Genomic DNA, 24,482 nt, shown 5'->3' with positions numbered 1-24,482 from the left:
TGCTCCATCAATTTGGCCACCTGTTTGCTAAACTGATATATTCCATGACAGTGGACAAACTGTGATAGTATGTTTTTACTTTCTTTGACTCTTCTGATTGATTGATTTGTGTTATTTTGTTTGTATTTCAATGATTTCTTTAACTAAAAACACATGGAACCACATTTTACTAATCCCGTTCAGCTATTTTATTTCTTGCAGAATTCTGCAAGTTTCAGAAAACCTACAGCATTGTCTTTTCCCCAATATAGCTAGCAGAACTGGAGAGGAGATAAAACAGAATATACATCAAAGACATAGGACATCACAAAAGGAAGAAAGAAAATTGCTTGTTTCAGAATGTAGTTCTGATACTTAATCTTAGTCTCACTAAACTGAAAGATGCATTATTGCCTTTACAATTAGATGTGGAGAAAATGTGCATAGTTTGGTAGTATTACTACTACTTTGGCTGAATTACTTTCTAGGATTAAGAAATTTATCATAAGGTTTTCAGCCCGTGAAGACAATATTTCTAACATTACATCCTAAACTTCCCTGTATTAAAAAGGCAATATTTCAAGCACTATATCCCAGACTGTCCTGATTTCCATGGAAATTGCATCAATGAAAGAACGCCTGACTGACTCAGGAGCAAGAAGTAACCTTTTCAATATTTTGCTCGGGCTTGAATGAAAAAATGACATTTTTTTCAGGCACATCCTCTTTCAACTTACTGAGGAGTCAAAGGCAAAGAATCCAACACAATAAAAAGAGCACACAGGGCACTTTACACAGAGTTTGTTTCTTGTTCTGCTAAAGTAGTTTACATCAAATTTATTAAACTATCAAGATACAGTAAAAAATATATAATTGCCAAGCGTAATCCAGCGTTTACTTAACAAAATTGTCAGCTGAAGTTCTCTTCTGACATTCATGCTATGTATAAATTAACAAGATGCCAATTTTTCTCTATTTTTCCCAGTTTATGACTAAAAGGGAAATTCGTTGTGTGAATCCTATGTGATTATAACAACATTAAGCATAACAATTTACAGTACCAAACAGGCATATCTGAGGCACTTGTATCTCTGAGACACTACTCTACTGATTGATTTCTTGTTACTAAGTGTAACTGCCAAAATATCTGTTACTAAGTGATCCTGTTAGCTTTATTACTAACTTGAACTGTGATAACATGTGTTACTATGTGATTTATTACTATAATTTCTCAGATTGTTTCACTATTGTTTAAAATACTGACTGTTATGTTGTTATTATGTGGAGCTTTTCTCCCTGGGCCTCCATTGAAAATGGCAAACTTGCCCATTCGAACTTCCTCGGTAAACAAATGTTAAGTAAATAAATAAAAATTTTAAAATAATCTTTCCAGCTGAGCTGTATATTTTTCCCTGGAACAGATGCAAATATCAAATAGTTGATACAGAGAAGAAAAAGTTATTTCTGATAAGACTTTTGCATTCAAACCTGATTGCAAATGTTTCTACAACAATTTGTCTATTCACTTAGTAAATACAATCTTTTATTCTTTTGCCCTTTCTAAGTTTTTTTCTGGATGCAGTTTTGATAATAATATTATGCTGTTAGTCAGGATATTGAACTTCCTAAAAGGTGTAGTCCCCATCACCAGATCCTGTAAGTAATTTCAATTAGTGTGATTTTTACCTTGCTATGTTATTTGTAGAAGTCTTCCATTTATATCTAGAGCATTTCTCCCCAGGCCTCCACTGAAAATGGGCTCTGTCCCAGTCAGACTTTCCCAGTTAACAAATGTTAAATAAATAAAATTTAAAAAAAATCTTTATTCTGAGGTGCAAGTCAGCAAACTGCTGGATTCCTTTTCCATTTTATTAAGATGTATTCATTTATTGGAAGCAGAGTCTGAAGCTGTGCATGTGTTGCAGATTTTAAACAATCCATTAATATACACACCACTGAATAAGAAAATTCCATTGAGTCCTACTACTATGCTATCTTCTCTGTAAAACAACGAAAAATACAGAGGAAACGCAGTGCAGGCTCCAGATAAACAATGTTTATTATAAAACAACTCGCTGAGATGAAAAAAGTTTAAAAATAATTCCAGACCAATACATCAGTAAATATACTTCCAAGATAAAACCTTAAAGTTGGACAAAGAGTTAAGTGCTTTCACCTACATAATGTAGGCTTCCTCAGAACTAAGGTATTCAGGTGCTACAGTGTTTAAATAACTTTTTTGGCACCAAAAAGTAGTTACAGCCCTTAAAGTCACATCGCTCCATTATTTAAATATAACGCTGAGCATCTTGTTGTTGTTACATCTACACAATATTAAATCTTTATATTCCACTGTTTCATTACATTACAATAAATCAATAATTAAAAACATATGTGTAAAAATGTATAAATAAAATATATAATTTGAAATAATATATTAATTAAAAAAAACATTTATGCACTATTCTTATGCAACAGCCACATTCGGATGTATATACCTTAATGTAATGACTTCTTAGGGGCTACTATTCTCTGCTTTATATAAAAATAAACCTTATATCAGCTATTTTATTATAATAATAATGTGCCAACTACTCTATTCTATGATCTTCCTATGGCTATTTCTTCCAGTTCACTAAATTTTAAACCATCTTCCTAATGCTAAACTTGTACAATATGTGTTAGAATTGAATACCCCAAGCCACATATCTTATATTCTTGATGTTCTATGTACCAATATAGGTTTGACTGAAATGTTATCGTTCAGTCCTGGTGTATTCAAAGCATTTGTAAGAAGTTGCCACCATACTTCTCTATAACTTAGAAAATCTTTTCTGTTACCTCCTTTAGGATTGTGTTTAATATGTTCTAATATGGCAAATTTAAAATTATGTTCCGCCCCTAACTTTTCTATATGCCTGTACAAGGCATTATTCACATGATTTTTCCTTATACTGTATAGGTGATCGTAAATTCGCCTTTTAAAAGCTCTCTCAGTCTTACCTATATAGTATCCAGGGCATATTTTAGATTTTGTCATATATATTACAAAATTTGTGTTACAATTACCTGTTTTAAACTTAATTTTAGTCTTATTTGTATTTCCAAGTACAATCTCTTTTTCTTCCATTATAACTCCACATTGGTTGCAATTTCTACACTTTGTATTTGCCTTATTGGAGGGGTCTGTGTTACTATATATGTTGTTCTCCCCTTTTTCTAACATCCTCTTTAAATTCTTTCCCATTTTATATACAAAGGGAGGTCTGTCTCCTATTAATCCAACCAAATTTTCATCCACCATAAGTAACCTCCAATGACTCTCCATAATTTGCTTAATGTAATGTACATAAGGGCTATATTCTAACACACATGCTCGTTGATATTCCTCTGTGTTTACTTTTAAATTAGTACTATCTCCACAGCCTCTACCTCCATTGTAACTCCCTAATAGTGGAGTGTATTTTTTACCCCACTGCTGAATTACATATTGTTTCACATCCCTCATCATTCTCTTATCATATCCCCTTTCTTCAAATAGCCCTGTTATGTATTCCATTTCATGTATCATTTCATCATGTCTTGATGCCATACGGGCTACCCTTATACACTGCCCTTTATATATGTTGTACAAGGAAGCCTGCATTATGTAGGTGAAAGCGCTTAACTCTTTTTCCAACTTTAAGGTTTTATCTTGGAAGTATATTTACTGATGTATTGGTCTGGAATTATTTTTAAACTTTTTTCATCTCAGCAAGTTGTTTTATAATAAACATTGTTTATCTGGAGCCTGCACTGCGTTTCCTCTGTATTTTTCGTTGTTTTACAGAGAAGATAGCGTAATATACACACCACTCTTAAGACTGCTATTTTCTCACTGATTTTTATATTTCACTACTATTCTAACTCTTCCTTCATGTGAATACATGGCATAAAAGCCAAATTGCTTTGTAACCAGTGCAAGCATATTTGTCTTAACAGGAGGGTTCTTTATACTCTTGGAATAAATATGCTCATCAGTGTCTAAAGTACTAAAGTTAATGTGTGTTTTAGATACTAATATCAGTTCAAAAGTAATGTTTTCCATTTGAAAGATTTTCAGAATAGATTCTACTCCTGCAGGTAAGCGCCCCTTTTTTTGCAAGTAGTTGCAGTTTTTCTATTTGTTCATGTGGTATTTAGACTTCATTTGATAAAAGCATTACTTTGTAATATTAAACATAAAAAGTATATAATTATTTTGCAAAACTTCTACTGCCATTGTCCTTACATTCCAGATCTTTATAACTCCAGAAGTCTGTATGTTTTCAAGCATCTAATCACACCTCCGCATTCTGATCTCATATTTAAATATAGTAAATTGGGAGCTATAGAGATATGCGTTAGTGGTTTCCCCTTTGAGGTCCAATTTCTAGTTGTAAAAAGGAGCATTCTATTGCTTTTGTGTTCATTTTTACCAATTGAACCAAAATGCATACACCAGGAAACTTCTTATACCAGCCAAAAGATGTGTGGTTCATCCAACTCTGTCAGAGAGCAAATGGCAGTTGACACCAGTGTTGTCTGCTATTAAAGAACATCGACCAGTTGCTGCTGATCCCTGGAGTTCAGGAACAGTTTCCATTTGTTGTTTCTGCATGACACAGAAACTCAGGCAGTTAAGGCAAAGCAGTTAAGGAAACTAGTGGTGATGGAGATTAAATACCTGAGATGGGCAGTATGATGCACAGTGTAAGACAGATAAAGAAATGATGACATCAGAGAAGAAGCTGAAGTAGCTCCAGCTGCAGAAATAGTCAAAGACAACAGATGACAGTAGTACCAGTGTACATGAAAGCAGAAGACCAGTTTAATTCAGATTTGGGAAAGGTGGGAAAATGAGGATTTCCAATCTAAAGATGGATAGATTCCTTGAAAAAGACCTGCAACAGTCAGGCATAACTGTTGAAAGTAGGAGAGTGGCACTGAAACAAGAAGGATGGTAATAGTTGATGCAACACCCATACTCCATGTATAAAAATTGGAAAAGAGGGGACTGATGCTGCTGCTGCTGATGTGTGTGTGTGTGTGTGTGTGTGTGTGTGTGTGTGTGTGTGTGTGTGTGTGTGTGTGTGTCCAAATAGCTAATATTCTTTAATTACAAACAAAAGACCCTTTCAAGAAATGGTAGGAGTGTGTATCAGTTTGGGAGTGCTACCTGTGGATGAGAGTAGAAGACAGCTGATCACAGTAAAATGATTGTTGTTAGAAGGGGGGGCAGTGTATAGTGTCTGACAGCAACAGCGTGAAAAACTTTACTGTGGCCATTGCATGCAGTGGTTGTGCTGCCTTGTAACTCAGGACTGAGATGTACTACATTTTTTGGGAGCAGAATGACATTCTTGAAAGCATTTTGTACCCATGTATTTCCTCTTTGTTTTTTTTTTCTTATTTTGTAAATTGATTTATATGAACTGATATAAGGTCTCATAAATGCAGATCCATAGGTTCAGAGGTGGTTAGTGTGTCCGTTTCTCAGTATGAATTATGTCTGGTTTCCATTGGTGATTTTGAGCTTAAATTCTCTTTTTTTTTTTTTTCTTCTTCAAATATTTGGGCTTCTAATATTGTGATAGGAATGACCCTATTCTTTTGTCAGGGTACAATTAGAGTTCATGAAATTAGTATTGCCTTAGTCTTTGATGTCTGTCAGGCATGCTGTTCTCAATAACTGCAATGTACTCCAAGTTACTTCCTTCTGCATGTCATACAGGGTTACAGTTACTGGTAGCATATTTAAGTGTGCTTGTAAATTATTTTGTTTATTACTCCTGTTGCTCTTACTGCTGTTGGAACTATGTAGGTCTGTTTCTTCCATATTGCTCTAGTTTCTCCTTCCAAATCCTAGTACTTATAACCTTTTGTCTAGTAGTGTGTAAGACACTACTATCAGTGGGTGTAACTATTACAATGATTACCTGGGTCTTATTTTACTGACTTCTCTTTTTTTTTTCTTGTGAACTACTTCCTTCTCTGTAGGCAGATTTCAGGTATGGTTTAAATTACATTCTTGCTAAGGTGTTATTATATCAGAAGTAAAAATCCTCTTTATTTTATCTGAACAATGAAGTTGTGGCCACTGGAATTATGACACACACACACACACACACACACACACACACACACACACACACACACACACACACTTTAGAGTTGTGTGCAGTAAAGCACTGAATATGTACAGAGAGTTTTGCAGGTTTATTTTCATCTGGGTTCACCAGTTATGTGCATTTCATATGTTACGAGATATGATTCTTTATTCCTACTTATCTCCAGGATATATAGCCATTTGGATGGTCCATTGGTTGCTGTTGTTTCTTAACAAATGTGTACATTCTGTATTTATTTAAGCCAGCAAACTCTGTATGTCTCTGAATCATATCACTAGTGTGTTCTTATGGAATGAGAATAAAAAATGCTAGTTTGTTTCAGAAAAAGTGGTTTGCTGTCATTGTTCATGCTGTAGCAAAATATGCATACTTAAAGTTGCTGGCATTATTTATTTGGTTTTGGGGATCAGGCATGGCCGTGGGTGTTTGTAATAGCTTACGGATTTTTTTTTCTGCTGCAATTAGCAATGGAACCAATAATGTGTTAGTGTCATGCTACATAATTTGATAGGCATGCACACGGAAAACATCACTTTAGAATGTACAGTCCTTGAGTTACTGAAGAGTCCTTGCAAACTGTTATGAAATAGCTTTCATATTTGCTTTACTAAACAGGAACTGGAGTGTGATACAATCAAGCAAGCTATGGGTGTTAGAAAAATAATATATTGAACATACTTGGGTAAGAGGTACGCTATTATTAACATTGTTCTGATATTGACACTTATGTGGCATAAACAGCAGGTGGCACATTGGGAAGCAATGTGTCATCTGCAAGCTGCTAAGATATGATCAGTTTTGACAGTGAAAACATCAATGTCAAATGTACATGGCTAGAGTTAATTAAGGTTATCTGCCAAACATGTTGAAGAGTATGATATATTTCTATATTTGTATTACAAAAAAATCAAAAATAGAGTGAGATATTGTCATGTTAGGAGGACTATACAAGCCACAGGTGTTAGAAAAAGTATGCTAAATACATGTTTTCTGATAGAAACACTGCAAGAAATAAAGTATTTATTTCAAGTACATGCTAATAATATTAACATTATTCTAAAACTGACACTATTATTACATGATCAGTAGGTTGTGCATTAGGAAGCAAGGTGGCATCTGCAAGGTGACAGGATATTGTAGGTATCCACAGTAAATATTTTACTGTGGACTGTGCAAGGCTTAGATTACCGATGAGTGCTTGGGCAAGGTTACAAAAAAATATTTTTCATATTGACATTAATAAAGCAAAATTGCAGTCAATGGGTGTTAGAAAACATTTTACTCTGGACTGTGCAAGGCTAAGATTACCAGTGAGTGCTTGGGCAAGCTTACAAAAAAATATTTTTCATATTGACATTAATAAAGCAAAATTACAATCAATGGTGTTAGAAAAAATGACACTCCACATTTGGATGTTTGAGGTACACTGTATTAATATTAATAGTAGCCTTACATTGAACTTTATATCTGATGGTTAGTCGGTTGCATATTAGAGAATAAGAGGTCATCTACAAGCTGACATGACTTGCTAGGCATATACAATATAACAGTGTGAGATGCACTGGGCTAGAATTGTGAAGGAGTGTTTGTAAAATGTTATGAAAAATGTGACATACTTTCCATATATACAAATGCACTATGATACTATCAGGTGGAGGGTAGCATATGCAAGTAGTGGGTGGTAGTAATAAATTGCCATTAAAACATGGTGGTTACTATGAAGTCATCCAACAGTATTAATGTTTATTTGATAAAACAGTTGTGGATGTTAACAATTTTTTTCATACCTGTATTAATATTATAAAAGTTGTGTGGTCTACAAGTGAGCAAATGCTGCCATCTTATACACATTTAGCTACACAGTTTTGTTATGCATACCTGCCATCTAACAACCACAGTTTATATATCAGTATTGATATTTTGAAATATTGAAATGATATGCATAACTTACATTTAATGTGCAGCATCACAAAGCAACAGTGTACTACCAGCCTTATCATACTTCCCAGGAAAGCTCTTGTACAGATTAACAGTTTTCCTACTAATACCTTGTTTTTGTCTTACATGTTATAGAAGTATAACCCCTTGTTTGACCATAACAATAATAATAGTTTTTGACAAATATAATTTTCTTTCTTTTAAATTGCAATATAAATCCTGTGTCATCAAATGAACTTTTGATACTAACCCTGTGCATTGCTCATTAACTAATTAATACCTTTCACATTTTAAATTTGTTTGTGACTTGTTTCTTTTGTAAGAGTTTGCAGCTGATGTAAAGTATGTTAACAATAGAAAACTGGGACAAAGCCTTTTAGGATGCAAGCGGTTTTCTTGATTAAAAGACTTCAGGAAGTGGGTGATGTTAATTAAACCATTACCACTCAAAACTGAATGAGTTAATTCACATTTTCCATATAGTGTAGGTTAAATAATAAATATTCAAGGACACAATTAGCTTCTATCAGTGAAACAAAAATTCCCATGTTTCCATTTTGATAGGAACATCAATTATTTATACATATAAAGATAGTCAACAAATTTGATATATATGAGATTAAACCTATAAATGCATAGGCAGCATGTATTAACTAAATCAGTAATATTCATTTAATCCCAGTTGGAATAGGGCTGCCGTGTTTATGCTCCAAAGTTTTCTTTCTTATTTAAAACAGATTGTATATATCTCCTGTTTGTTGAAGGACCATAGTAAACTGCGAAATGTCATTCCTTCCTTGAATTTTTGTTATTTAAATCACCTGAATCTTTTGTTCTTGTTAGATTACTTGGCACTGAAAAAGCTGCAGACAGTAGTGAAGCTGGTTTACTGGTCTTTTTGAGTTGTTTCAAACAATAAATCAACTGATCTTTATGAGCTCGACTGCTGGGCATTTTCATATGTACACACACACACATAGTGGAGAAGTAGCTAAATATGAGATGGTATATTTAGCAAAAGCATATAAGGAAATAAAGTATTTACTGTACATCCCTGAAACAGTTATATTTATATTCTTTTTCTCTAGGCATGATTTAATCGTCTGTGTAAAATATGTTAGATCAGTACTTTTGCTAACATCATCTACAACTGCATTCCAACAAGTTGGTGCTATTTAAAATGCTTTTCTAGTTTAAAAATGCTTTTAAAGATGAGAGTATTTAATATAGGATGAGCCCTTGCTGAAACTGGCATCCAGATGCATTTGAAAATAGTTGTAGAGTGGTGTTCCCTATTACTAGCTAAGTGTACATATCTAAGCATTCTGTTTTCAGCAGTTTGAAGTAGAGTATTGGCACAATGGATAGTGCTTCTATCTCACAGCAAGAGGTTCTCCAGTTTTGTTCGCAACTTGGGTGCCTTCTGTGTGGAACCTGCATGTCCTGTCTTTGTTTGGGAAGGCTTTCTCCAGATTCTCTAATTTCTTCCCACATCCCAAAGACATGGATTAAGGACTGTAAATTGCTCATATGTATGTGTGCATGTGTGTGTGATAGAGAAAAAAAAACTAGCAACTTATTTCAGTTTGCTCTTTGCATTGAAAACTATGTGGGTAGCTGTAGCTGTCCACATGGTCACTATAGGAATTAGATTTGACTCATAAGTATGTGGGTGTTTTAAGAAGGAGGATGATTGGGACTCCGTACTGTAACCTAGGTATCAGGACATTACTGGCTAATGTTCATATTGCTTCAGTAGTAAGCATTTCAGAAATTCTGTATGCATCCCTAAGATGAGTTAGTATTTATTGATTAACTACTCTTTATGAGGTATAGATGGAAGTGTAGCAACAAGTGTGATAAAGTACAGTTGTGTACACCTACCATAAATGTAGATGTTCGAGTGTCTTCACTGTTGCAGTCATGACTGTAGGGTTCTCCCCTGCCGGCAGGCAGCCCTCGGTCGGCCAGAATCCCAAAGTCTGGGTCCGGCGTCGGTTGTTCAACTCTGCTCCCTGACGTCAGAGCGCCAGGAGTATAAAGCTGACAACCAACGCCATCTTCTCCAGTTTTTCTTGCCCCAGATGTCAGGAGTCCCAAAATGAAAATGGTCCCAAAACCTTTGCAAATACACCTCAGAAGAATGGTGAAAAAAGGAACCACACAAAAGCAAAAATAAGAGGGGACAGGAGGGAGGGAAAACCAGACTGCAACAGTGAAGACACTCGAACATCTACATTTATGGTAGGTGTACACAACTGTACTATGTTCATCGTGTTTCACTGTTGCAGTCATGACTGTAGGGTAGAATCCCAAAGCTGAAAGAAAGGGAGGTGGTCAAAAAGAAGAAGGGGCGGCTAAAAGACCCTGCAAGACTGCAGAGGCAAAGCCTGCCCTAGACTTAGAGTAGAGAGGCAGATTGTAGTGCTTAGAAAAAGTATGCACTGAACTCCAAGTTGCAGCTTCCAAAATGTCCTTGGTAGGAACTCCCCTGAGGAAGGCTGCAGAAGTGTCAGCAGCTCTGGTGGAATGAGTCCGTATGGTCCCTGGGATTTGCTTTCCATGGTGTGAATAACAAAATCTGATTCCATGAGCAATCCATTTAGAAATGGTTTGTTTAGAAATGGCTTTACCTTGGGAACTGGAAGCATAAGAAACAAACAATTGTTCAGATTTTCTGATGTCCTTGGTTCTGTTCAAGTAAAAACGAAGCTGTCGATGTACATCCAAGGAATGTAAGATCCTTTCCCCTTTATTTTGAGGAGTGGGGAAAAAGGTTGGCAAGTGGATAGTTTGATTTAAAGCCACCTTGGAAACCACCTTAGGCATAAAGGTCGGATTAGTCCTCAAAGATACCCTGTCTTGATGAAAAATAATATAAGGTTCCACCGCCATAAGAGCTTGTAACTCTGAAACTCTTCTGGCAGAGGTTAGTGCCAACAGGATAGCTGTCTTCCAAGATAAAAACTTGATGTCGGCAGAAGCGGCAGGCTCAAAAGGAGGCAAGGTTAGTTTTTCCAAAACATAATTGAGATCCCAAGCAGGAATAGGAGGAGATCTAGGAGGTCTTAAGTTCTTAGCTCCTCTGAGGAACTGTCTCATGAGCTGGTGGAAAAAGATGGGAGGGTCTGTATTATAATGAAAATAGCAGAAGCATGGATCTTAATGGAAGAGAAAGAGAGACCCTTATGTAAGAGATCCGTCAAGTAAAGAAGAATTAAAGTAATGTTAGGAAGAAGAGGATCAGAATCCTGAGCCTGCATCCAGGAACAAAATCTTTTCCATTTTCCCGCATAAGATTTCCTAGTGCTAGGACGTCTAGCTTCCAAAATGACATTCATAACCTGCTTGGGTAGGAAAGAAGAAATCAAAGGCCCTGGAATAACCAGGCCGCCAGGCTGAGAGTTCTGACATGAGAGTGTAGAACCTGACCCTGATGTTGGGACAGAAGGTTCGGAAACTGAGGTAAAATCCAAGGGGGCTCCAGGCATAGATTTATTAGAGTTGGATACCAAAATTGCCGAGGCCAATTCGGAGCCAACAAGATAATCATCTTGGGTTTGTCCTGTTTTATCTTCAATAAAACTCGTGGAAGAAGAGGCAGAGGCGGAAAGGCATATCCCGAGAGGTTCCTCCAACTGAATGACAGGGCATCCACTTTCCAAGCCTCCCTGTGGAATGTCCTGGTGCAAAACATCTGCAGCTGATGATTTATATGGGATGCAAAGAGATCTATGTGAGGACAACCCCATACTGTTGTTATCATCCTGAATATTTTGGTGTCCAGCATCCACTCGTGTGGATCCGAAAGGTTTCTGCTCAAACTGTCTGCCAGTAAGTTTTGTTTTCCTGGTAGAAACTGAGCTTGAAGATCCATATTGCAAGTTAGAGCTGTGTTCCGTAAATCCATGGCTAGTCTGCAAAGGGGGTAGGAATGAGATCCCCCTTGCTTGTTTATGTACCACATAACTGTGGTGTTGTCTGTCCGTATTAGTAGTTGTCCTGGCTTTATGAGATTCCTGAAGGCCAATAGAGCTTTCTGAACGGCTAACATTTCCTTTAAGTTGATATGCAGGTGCTTCTGATCCTTTGTCCAAAGACCCTGCAGACAATTTCCCTGAAAATGGGCTCCCCAAGCATAATCCGAGGCGTCCGTGGTTAGAATCTGAGAGGCAGGAGGTAGACAGAAGGGCTTCCCTTTGTTTAGGGCACATGCCCGGGACCATCAAAGAAATTCCTTTTGAAGGCAGGGAAGGACAGGAATCAGTATGTCCAAACTGTGGTAATGCTGAGACCATACACTTTTTAGGTACCACTGTATTTTCCTCATGTGTAGTCTTGCATATGGTACGAGAAGGATGCAGGAGGCCATATAACCCAAAGCCTGCAGGAATTTCCTTGCAGATAGATGGGTTAGAGTTGCCAAGGCTTTGAAAGTTGATGCCAGCTGTAATTGTTTTTCGGATGTCAGAAATGCCATCTGGGTCGTAGTGTTTAGAAGAGCACCCAGAAAAGTTATCTGTTGTGACAGTGTCAAATTTGACTTTTTTATGTTTACAGAGAATCCCAGGAATTTGAGGAGGTTTTGTACAAAGCCTAGATGCTGGAGTAAGACATCCTTGCTGTCTGCCTGAATTAGACAATCGTCCAGATAAGGGTAAATCTGAATTCCCTTGAGTCTGCAGTAAGGTACTACTGGAGCCAGGCATTTGGTGAAGACCCTGGGCGCAGTAGATAATCCAAAGGGCAGCGCAGAGAATTGAAAGTGCCTCGATCTGGCCTTGAACCTGAGGTATTTTCTGCAATCCTGCCTGATGGGAATGTGTAAATATGCCTCCTTTAAATCCAAAGTCACCATCCATGCAGCTTTGGACAGCATTGGGAGTAACTGCTGTAGAGTAAGCATCTTGAATTTTGGAATCTCTAGAAAGGTGTTGAAAACCGACAGATCCAGAATGGGTCTCCATGAATTTTGCTTTCTTGGGACTAGAAAGAGCCTTGAGTAAAACCCTTTTCCCATCTCTGAAAGAGGTACCAGTTCTATGGCATTCATAGCCAAAAGAGCTTCCACCTGGTTTAAGGCCTCCGTCCATTGATGTTTTGTAAGGTCTGGCCATCCGTTTGGCCTTGGCAAAGTATGAAACTGGAATTTGTAACCTCTTAAAATCACACCCAAAACCCATTTGTCCTGGGTTATTTGAGTCCAATTTTGGTAAAAAAGAGAGAGTTTTCCTCCAAGAGGGGCTTCCAGGCAAGACGTTCCTGCAGCCCAACCGAGGGAGTCATTGAGTTTGTTTCCTTTGAGATTGTGGTCTGTCCTCTCCTCCCCTAGGGGTAGAAGCAGTCCACTGCCTTGGTCTGTAAGCAGCCTGTGTTTGAGGCCTCCCTCTGGAGCATCTATATCTACCCCTTTGAGGCCTGTCTGAAGAGGGAAAGGACCAGTTTTTCGATGGCCAATTCCTACTAAATCTAGGAGGCTGTACTTGTAAGAAATCCTTAACTGTTTGCATTGATTTCGCCTTATCCTCCATCTTTTTAATCACCTCTTCAGCTTTAGATCCAAACAAAACATTATGCTGAACAGGAGCATCCAATAATTTAGCCTTTACTTGTTCAGGTAAATTCTGTTCCTTTAGCCATGCATGTCTTCTGATGACTGTGCCAGAGGCCGCAGCCCTACAAGAAGCCTCCAAGCCATCAAATCCACGGTGTAAAACATGCTTCCCAACTTGTTCAGTGGCATGCAATAAGTCATGTAATTCCTTATCCTCTGCCCAGGCAGAAATGGAAGAAAATTTTTGTTTTAAGACAGATAAGAGAAATTGCTGATATTTAAGCATATGAAACTGACAGTTTAAAGCCCTAATGGACAAAGTAGCAGAAGTGTACACCTTTTTGCCCCATCTTTCCAAGGCTCGAGAATCCTTTTCAGTAGGAATAGGATTTTTGGCAGTAGCGGCCTTAACACCCTTAGGACCCTGAGAAATGGTTTCAGGGTCAGCAGTAGGATTCTTGTATAAAAACTGATGGGAATCAGGAACCGTGTAGTACCTATCAGGCTTAACAGGAGCAGGAGGAAAAGAATCAGGGGTTAAATTAGCCTCCGAAAAGGCATCATCCACAATATCCAAAACAGGAGGAATAGCCAGGGGCCTATGTTGGGGAAGAAGAAGAAAATCCCTCAATCTTTTCTTGGATTCTGAATACTCTTGTCCCTCCCAGTGGAAATGCTCCCTCATTTCATGCAGAGTTTCCCCAAATGAAAAATCCTCAGGAGGAGAAGCTGAAGGAATGGATTCTTCTGCATCAGAATCCTCATAAGGAGGGAAAGAATATTCCTGATCAGAAGAAGAAACTGAGGAAACAGAAGCCTGATCAGAGGAATCATAGTAAACATCCTGCCTTGGCCTTTTGTCTGGAGGGGGATGAGAACCCCTAATCATTGTGAATAAATCCTCCGCCATCTTGAGTAACTGTTTCTGTGACTTGGGAGCCGGTTCAGAAGAGGCCTGAGCTGAAGTCTTTGATTTAGAAGGAGTCTTTGCCTTTGTCTTTGGCTCTGCCTTTACTTGAAGCTGAGTAGGCCTGAAAACCCCTTCGGAAGCCGGTACCTGCACAGCGGCTCCGGACCCATCCGAAGGAGCATTGTCCGAAGGTCCTGCAACAGAGATATTTAAAGGCCTGGTTGGCTCCTCATGAGAGTCCGTTTCGGCCGTCGGTTCTGAAATGGCCGACGACAGGGGCTGCAAAAGCGCCTCACTGACAACGGCCAAACCTGAAGCTGGCTCCACATGTGCGCTATCATCAGATTTGGACCTCGGAGGCCTGTCTTTATCCTTGCGACGCTTGTGAAGTCCGGTAGATGGAACTGTGTCCGATGACATTTTGTAGTTAAAGCGTCTACCGAAGTAATGAAAAACAAAATTGTACCTTCGCTTAATTGTACGCTGATTGAATCTAGCACAAAACCGACAACTAGCTATGTCGTGGTCAGGGCCTAAGCAAGGAATACAGTAAGAATGAAAATCCTTATGATGTATTTGCTTCCCACATGAAATACAATTATTAACTTTTTCTGACATCGGAGTGGAGCAAGAAAAAAGTTTCCCCAACGGGGTACTTAGCTTTGAGTGGAGAAGAAAGTCTTCGGACCGAAGTAAGTAGAAGTATTCGTCAGGAGTCTACCGACCGGCACTTGCGAACTGCTATCACCGCACGGCAAGAAAGACTGGAGAAGATGGCGTCGGTTGTCAGCTTTATACTCCTGGCGCTCTGACGTCAGGGAGCAGAGTTGAACAACCGACGCCGGACCCAGACTTTGGGATTTTGGCCGACCGAGGGCTGCCTGCCGGCAGGGGAGAACCCTACAGTCATGACTGCAACAGTGAAACACGATGAACATCAAGATATGTTTATGATGAAGTAACAGATATAAGGCTCAGAAATTATAATCTTAGTGACATTCTTAATCCTGTGTTGAATTCTGAAGATCATAATATCAGTTTTAGTGGTGTTGGTTATTAGTTAGCCTATGGCCAGCCAGTTCAAAATATTTTTGAAATCGTTTTATAGGGATGTATTGATGAAGTGAGAATTTGTCAATGCTTTCATTATAATAGTGTCATCAACATTAAGAATACAGTTGATTTGAGGAAGTTTCCATGGGAGGCCAGGTGGCAAAGAGAAAAAACAGGAGTGGTCCCAGCATAGACATCTGTGGTACCTCAGAGGATATTGCACAAGTTTCTGTCTGAGCATCAGCACATATCATGCTGACTGTTTCTTGTGAGAGGTAACATTTAAACCAGAGTATGACTTAACTAGAAAATCCACAGGAGGAACGTTTGTCCAGTAGCATACTGTGTGATCATTTCAGAAGCGCATTTTATGCTCAGAAAGATAGCAGCAGTTACCAGTCCCTTATCCATATTATATATTGTATTAGTAAGAATGCAGATAGCAGTTAAACTACTATAGCAGGGATGGAAGTCATGTTGTTTGCCACTGAGGATATCATACTTAAAAATATACTGTAAGAGCTGGTCATAAATTATTCTTTCGGGTATTTTAGCTGGCAGGCAGATGCTTGCAGTGAGTTCAAAGTTGGAAGAGTTCCACTGAGGGGTGCTCTTTCAAGTTCTGTTATTTATTTATTTTATTTTTGATATGTGTAATTAGTCAAAAGTTCTCCAAGGTGAAATAGAGGCTGCGGATCTGACTGCAGTTTCATTTATCCAACATTTTTTCATATTCTCATTATTTCAATAAACCTAAAAACCTTGCTCACGTGTTTTTTGTTTGTTTTTATTTAAAATGGACAAGATGTGTTTTATTTTTTTGGATTTATTACTGAGGTTTTTATACTAAATTGGTTTGTTATGTATTCTGTCCTTCCCATGCATCAGAGACTCAGCTTATTTTGTTGCTTTGGACTCTGGATTTTATAATTTTTGGTATAAAATTACAGCTTCTTGGTGCTTTTCTCCTACTGTGCAAGACCTTGCTGAAAGTTCACAATTGCAAACAAATTCTCTGTTTGCAGTAACAGTACATACCGAATACGATTCTGTACATTCTATCCCTTAGTTAAGTATTCATTACTGTGATGTTATAGTGTTAGCTCTGCAGGGATTCCCAGAGTTAAATTCAAAGCCTCAGCTAGACAGCTGGCTACCTTACTGTGTGTTCTATCATGTCCCATCCTCCATGCACCTGCTGGTTCATACGGCTTCACTTCTGATCATTCTAATTGCTGTTAGTATATTTTAGTATCAGCTTACTTTGTTGTTTTGGACTCTGGATATTTCTTGGTATAAAATTATAGTATTTCATTGTTTTTCTCTCAGTGTATAGGACTATGGTGAAAGTCTGCGTTATAAACAAATTATTTTGGAGTAGTGATAAATTTCAGACCAGAGCTTATTGTATATTTTTTGTCATCACCTACCCCATATGCCTCATAGATCATATAGCTTAGCATTAGGTCACTCTGACTGGTTTTGGTATATTAAAACTTCAGCTCATTTTACAACTCTGGACTTGTGATATTTTCTTGAGTAAAAGTGAAGCTTTCCAATGATTTTTTTCTCACTATTCAGGACCATGCTGACAGTCTGTTTTTATAAGCAAAGTCTAACTTAGGTAGGTGTAGCAGTACTTTTTTAAACTCCACATGCTAAGCTTTACTTAAGTTTCCTTTACCATAATGCTTTGTTATTTATTTTGCAGACATAATATTGATTACATTTAGAACTTTGTCTGGATAGCTGGCTATCTTATTTTATTTAGTATTGCATGTACTGTACCCTCAAAGGCTCAAGGTAGAATACAAACACAAGAACCACAAGAGAAAAAATATATACAAGTCTTCAGAAAATTTACCACTGAAATGCTTTCATCCTTTTCTCTACAGGACTTCTTCAGAACTAATACATTTTCTGGTGACTTATATAGTTTTTTTTTTTCTCGTGGTTCTTGTGGTTTTTTTCCACCTTGAGTTTCTGAGGAAATGGCTCTGTAGTGGCAAGATTTTTGTGTGTAATTATTGGTTGAACGATCCTGTGAGCCTGCTTTTTCCTGTTCTTGCTATTGTATGTGCTATTAGGGTTTGTTCTAACTGTTTTGCCACTTTATGTTAGCTCTTGACTGTGATTATTATATTTCATTCCCTCAGTCTTCTGTATATTTTAATTTTAGGTCTACTTCTTTATATTTCTGACACATTTTAATATTTCACTTTGTTATTCCCCACTTTATGATCTTAAAAAAGGAATACACCATTTCTAACTATATATATATATATATATATATATATATATATATATATATATAATGGCTATATTATTCTTCATTAAGCTAAATTTTCATCTTATAGGCCACTCCTCATATATGATATTACAGTCACTGTCCCTTTATCTTGTTTAAAATTTTCAGTAACCTTAATGTTTTAATAGTGATTTTTATGGGGCCACAGCATGGATCTGGTTTTATCATTGTGCTTTCTTTGAACAGACATGTGGGGTAGATAGTTTTATAATTGTATTCATAGTTAGCTTAGTAAGGTTTTTGGATTAATCACAGTTTTGCATTCACTCATGTATGCATTAACTCTGTTTCAAATGACTTTTGGACATGGCCAATATGGGGTGGGGTCCAGAGTAGGTTCAACAGTGCTCTAGTGGTTTGCAGCTTATTCTGTGTTGGTCTGCTAAAGAAGCTGTGTGCCAAATAGTTTTATTCATTGAAGTATGTTCCTAGCAGGAATATTGTAAATGTTACTTTCCCATTGCAAATCAATTTAACAAAGTTTGTTGTAATTTTGCATTTCTTGGACCATGGTAAAGGTTTTATCTTGGAAATTTAGACGGATTCACATCCTTATAAGAGGAAAACTTTTTACACTTTTTTATTTAATTCTGATGCTAATATTGCTATTAGCATACAGTTTGACTGGCAATTGTGTATCTTAAATTTTGGGTTGGACTTTACATTAAGGATGTAAAGTTTTATATAACAAATTATTGCACTACTCTACAAGAGATTTTCTCAACAAGATTTTCCTCCTATATAGCCAAGCATTTAAAACTTGCAGGCTGTTTCTCAAGTTTAGAACTGTGGTGGTGGTGCTGCGGTAGCGTTGTCGCCTCACAGTAAGACGTTGTCCTGTTCGATTCTCAGCTAGAGCATTTTCTGTGTGGAGACATGCTTGAATGGGTGTACCTTCGTTGAAGGTTGTGTGTCAGGGCTGGCAACTCGGCATGTAAAAATCTACTGCCAATCATTAGCAGACCAGAGATATGCTCTGGCGACCCTTAACCGGGAAAAGCCGAAAGACTCAACAACAACAACAAGGCTGTTTCTCAAGTTTAAGGGAAAAAAGTATGTGGACTACAAACCATCATAGGGAAGTTTCTATCAAATTCTGTAAACATAGCCTGCTTTTGCCCAGTCTTTTTATGTTGTATCCAATTTCTGCACTTGGCAAACTTGTTACTTTCTCTGTTAAATACAATGAATTTAATTTATTTTTGCTAATTTTTTTTTTATTATTCTGAAATAACTACTGGAAGTTTTCTTTGTATATTTTAGTACTTGGTGTACAAGCATTTTTGGTTAGGTACATGGTGAAATATATAAAAAGTTGACAAAAAGTGTTAATTATATATGTTAACTGACATGTAAGATGATTTTGTAATTGTGAAAGTTATATTTGTTTCTCCTTTTATGTTTGTGTATTATTGAAATTGTGATTGTGATATGAAGAAAAAGTCACTGGTCATTTAAGTAGTTTGTTTTTTCTCTGTGTTCTTATCCTAGTGTGCCTTGTCCTATACTAATTTCAGTGGTCAGAAGAGGATCAGAGTTCACAATATCTCACTGAACTGTTCCAGTCAGCTGGTGGACACATTTCGCCAGAGTCAAGCAGAAACACTAATCACTTTTTTATCAAAGGCTGGTAAGTTGTGCTGTAAATGAGGAAGGCAAAATTTGAGTTGCATAGTAGAACCACTGTAAGAATGGTCTGATCTGTTTTAATTTAGGTCAACCCTTGGGTTTGGTCATCTAGTATCAAGTTTACCCATGACCCTAAGGAACCTTTATCCCTTATTGAATCAGCTTTTGCCAGACTGCAGTGAACAGGTTGATCTGGACTCACTTCCTGGCTTAAAATCAAGCTATTTCTAACTTCCAAAATAGCTGCACACAGATCAACGGCTTAATTTCAGCAGTTTCAGTGTGAAAAAAAAAAAGAAACTGAGAGAAAAGGGATGGTAACTTTGCCAGTTTTTGTAAATTCTGTTACTGGCTAGTAAGTACACTGCCTGGATGCCAGCAAAGAAGAAATTTAGAGAGCTTGAAACAAAATCAACTAGAAAAGATTAAGAGAAAAAAATGACTGAAGAATCCTGCAGCTGTTCAGCAAAAACAGTTCAAGCTCTAGCTTTCATGCACTACCTGGTTTCCAGTAATCTAGAGGAAAAAAATAAATCAAATGTGCTCATAGCTGAATAAAATAAATGAAACCTTGAAGGAATATATAAACTCAATAAAAGGTTGGAAAATGAAAGAAACATTAAACAGCTATTCAGATGAACTGATAAAACTGCAAAAATCAGAGGCCAATATGAAGAAGAGACTGAGATTGCTCAAGAAGAGTTGTTTCAAAAAATAGTAGAGTTAGAGGACAGAGCATGCAGGGAAAATCTGCGATTTACTGCTGTACCAGTAAAACTGAAAGGAACAGACTGTATTAGTTTTATAAACACACAAATACACAATTAGATGAGTATTCTACTGCGGAATTTGTTAATTGGAAGGGCACAGTGTGTATATGCTTCAAATTTGACCACAAGAAAGCATCTAAGCCCTGTATTCATAAAGATGCAGTCATATCAGCAAAAATAGTTGATCCTGACAAAACTGTTGCAATAGAGCAAAGTATTAAACATTGGAGACAGTAGAAGTTCAGAGGTTCATAGATTAGTACTAGGATAACAGCTCTTGTGGGCCATTTTAAGTCTAGCCTGTTATCCCATGCATACCTCTCAACCTCTTAGAGCAAGAAATCTGGACAAAGCCATTAATAAAAGTGAGGCAAAAGCCCCAAAATAGTGACATTTTTTAAATAATGCTCTTACAAATTTAGAACATTGATAGAATAACAGGCTTTGCATTAGCATGGATTTTTTGAAGGGTATGAAGTCTGAAACTCAAATGTCTGTCATTATTTTCTAATGTCAGTCTTTAATGATTTGCCACTGATTTGCCAGTAAACCATGATTTTATGAAACACTGAACAAAAATATAGGGCAAAAATCTGGACATTCTGCAAAAATGTATACAGTTGAGAGGTTTGATCCTATGTGAGAATCAAACCTTGCTCATTGTGTCTGTAAAATAAACACCTTAACAATTATGCCAACCTCCCACCAGAGTGTTTGTGGAACACCAGCCTGAAAAGAAGCACATTTATCTCTGCAATCAGGGACTGTCAAGAAGCAGGTGTGAGATTCAAGCTGTGGTATCCAGCTTCTTCAGAATATTTTTTCAGGGAGGATCAAAGTCATTTTTTGATGCAGAACAGGCTAAGGAGGAAATACATTTGCCCAACAAAAGATATACAAACAGAAGAGGAGTGTGCTTTTCATTCTTCTGATGAAGCTCATAGAGAGACTTTGGCAGTGAAATAATTTCCAGTGTTCCAAAGGAAATACTTGAGACACAGAAAAAAGCACAGGAGTTGACTAAAATGAGAGATTGGGGTTGGGAGATGGAGATGAACAACAGGAAGACCAGCAACACTTAAACTGGTGAATAAATGTGAGATTATGAATCATTAGTCACATTTGTGAAATATGGCTTTACAAGAAAAAGTAGAAAGAGTGGAACTTTGTTGACTTTGTAAAGGTAGTGGGGGAATGAAAAGCATTTACCCCACTTCATGTCATTCATGTTTGGAAGGACTCTAAAAGGAATGGAAAAAAGTAACTATAAATAAAATGATTTTTGTTCTTAACAGTACCTGTGTACATTTCATGATATAAATTGCATGTCATATAGTGAAGCACTTTCAATTACTGTTGTATATGGTAAAGATACTAAAATCAATAAGACCTTTTTCTGCTTTTTAGTTTTAAGAAATGTAGGCATTACAATATAAAAAGAGAAGAAAGTCTGGACAAAAGCATGTTATGTTAATATGCTGTAATCTTGGGTTGTTGATGCTGGGGAACAGGTGTAAAAGTGTACAAATTGCAATATATGTAGAATTTATCTTACCTTTGCATAGTTGAATGTCTGGATTAAGACCATTGGTTTAGTCTAATAATAATATTTTTGTGTAAGCAAGTAGAAAACGCTGAATGTAATGAAAAGTTTTCCTTGAGCAAATAAATGCTCAGTGTGAATTGAGAAGTATGCAGCTGATGGCAGCTGTGCATTTTATGTTTCCATGGAGACAAGCTGACTAAGGGTAGGCAGTAAAAGCCAGAGCACTGTTTTAAATGATAAAAGTCAATGCTTTCTAAAAGTATGCAAGCTGTTTTTTTTTTTTACATCTGGGTGGTGGAGAAAGATAAAACAAGAACAGACAGGCTGTAACATGTCTTAGCATGGATAACCTTAATCTTAGGTAATGCCTGTGTGTGCAGCAATTTGAGACAGTTGCTCCTATCAGGAGGGTTAAACTTCATTGTTTAAAGATGTACATTGTTTTGTGTGTTTGTTTTAAGTTAATAGGCTATGTGGGTGTTCTCTTTCTCTCTCTCTCTCTGTGTGTGTGTGTGTGTGTGTGTGTGTGTGTGTGTGTGTGTGTGTGTGTGTGTGTGTGTGTGTGTGTGTGTGTCTGTTTTGAGTGCTTTCATTAAAACAAAAAGTTTTGTAAAATGTGGCATAGGTTCAAATGGAGATGACAAGAAACAACTGTATAAAAGATCAACCTGCTAAGCATTAGTGGGTGCATGTAACACAAATGCTAGAAATATACATTTTAAAAAGTTATTATATATAGTGGGTGAAAATAATAACTTCTTATCATAATGGCTACACTATATTATTTTGGAATGCTAGCAACCTCACACTTTTAGACAAAAAGAAAATTCTATTGAGTTATATTAAGAAATACAGAGGACAAATAATAATGTTACAGGAGACACATTTTAATAGAAATGAGCATGTGCATTTTGGTAAAGAAAGGATTTCAGGAGGGATACTCAGCACAGTATCATGGAGAAAGGAAAAGGGGAGTACTTATACTAACTGCTAAAGGAGCTATGATAATGATAGCAGAGAAAGAAAGAAAATACTGGTAGATTTGTGGTAGTAAGGGGCTACTACTGAAAGGGAGAAAGACTAAGCTGGGGTGTATTTATATTCCAGTTAAAACTGCCATTATAGAACTTAATGTTTTTTTGGGGGGAGTAATCAGCTTTCAGCATGGAATATTACTTATAGGTGGGATCTGGAACTTGATTTGCAACAGTGAGGCTGTATCTGGGGACCCAGAGGGGAAATATAACAAAAGAGTGTAAATTTGTGTAGACATTTATAAAAATATTTGGTATAGAAGGTGTGAATTCAGTAGTAGGAATTCAAAGTGAATTTACATATTATTCTCCAGTGTACAATAAGTGGGTTAGACTAGACAGAAATTATATTTCACAAAACTATGCATTTAATTGAAAGCCTTAATACACATCCATTAAGTATTTTAGATAATGCTAAAATAACAACTAAGATAAAATTCAGGGTAATGAAATAAAAATGAGACACTGGCTCTTCCCCACCTATCTGTTAAAAAGAAAAGAATTTAAGGAATGGGTAGTAGAAATTATATGAAAGTTATTACGAAAGATAGAAAGTTCTTTGGACATTATAGCTAGTGAGTGGAATAAAATAAAAGTGGAGTTTAAAAATAGGGTAGAAATAAAAGAAAAAAAATGATTAAGAAGTAATAAGAATTATTTAGAGATGCTGACAAAAGTTAAAGTATTGCTGAATAAAGGGAATCTCACAGAACAAAAAGAGGTGCAACTGCAGAGTGCTAAAAGGAAGTACCTGGATAATATGCATTAGTTTAGAAAAATTGCTGTTAAGCAACTGTTTTTGATAATAACTCCAGAACACAAACATTTTTAGCACAATGACTTAGGCAACAGAAAGTAAAAAGGGTTGTTGCCAAACTTAAGGAGCCTATAACAACAAAAATAAACAGAGACCCTGTAGAAGTATTAGAGACATTTTATCAATTTTATGAAATTTTGTATAAAACAGAGAAATGTGGAAGTCAAGGAAGAGCACAAAAGGATTAAGTGTGCCAAAGTTATAGTTAGATGAGACTCAACAATTAACAGTTAGGATAGGAGGAGATTAGATAAAACTGATGACCTGCAATGAAGTTTAGAAGCTAGGAGGGAAGAAAGTGATACAGATCTTGAAGGTATTGTTTAACAGTGTTTTAAAAGGAGGGGAAGCACCAGCATCCTTGAAGAAAGATGTGGTGCTGTAGTACCTAAAGATGGTAAAGGCCATCAGGCCCACCTTCATTATAGGCCCATTTAAATTTTAAACCATGATTATAAAGTGTTTATGTATATAATAGCTTAAAAATTGTACCAGTATTGCCAAAATTGATAGATATGGGTCAATGTGGTTTTGTAAAGGGTATGCAAACTTTTGATAACATTAATAGAACAATGATGATCCAGAGGGAAGCAGAGTAAGAAAATGCCTTTGTTGGTGGTGGGTCTTGATACAGAGAAAGAATTTGACAGAGTAAGTTGAGATTTTATGAGTAGGGCAGTGGAAGCATGTACATTCCCTCATACATTAATACAGTTAATCAAAAGGCTACATGAAGGATGAAGGGCAAAAACTAAAATGCGAGGGTTTCTTTCTGACAAGTTGTTTCTCAACTGA

The 24,482-nt window shown here is 36.8% G+C and overlaps 1 protein-coding gene across 1 annotated transcript in view; it reads left to right on the top strand.

Moving 5' to 3' along the window:
* The window catches only part of LOC122812025 (protein transport protein Sec24C-like), a 784,735-nt gene that overhangs the window by 630,784 nt on the left and 129,469 nt on the right, over positions 1-24,482 (top strand). Inside the window, exon 16 of the mRNA XM_044084258.1 lies at positions 19,383-19,521. Within this exon, the coding sequence (XP_043940193.1) occupies positions 19,383-19,521 (139 nt within the window). The remainder of the gene's footprint in view (positions 1-19,382; positions 19,522-24,482) is intronic.

Source organism: Protopterus annectens, chromosome 9.part0 (genome assembly GCF_019279795.1).
Source record: "Protopterus annectens isolate FY-2018-M chromosome 9.part0, PAN1.0, whole genome shotgun sequence".
Lineage (NCBI taxonomy): Eukaryota > Metazoa > Chordata > Ceratodontiformes > Protopteridae > Protopterus > Protopterus annectens.
Note: the sequence above shows the minus strand (reverse complement) of the source record. Positions and strands in the feature narration are given on the sequence as shown.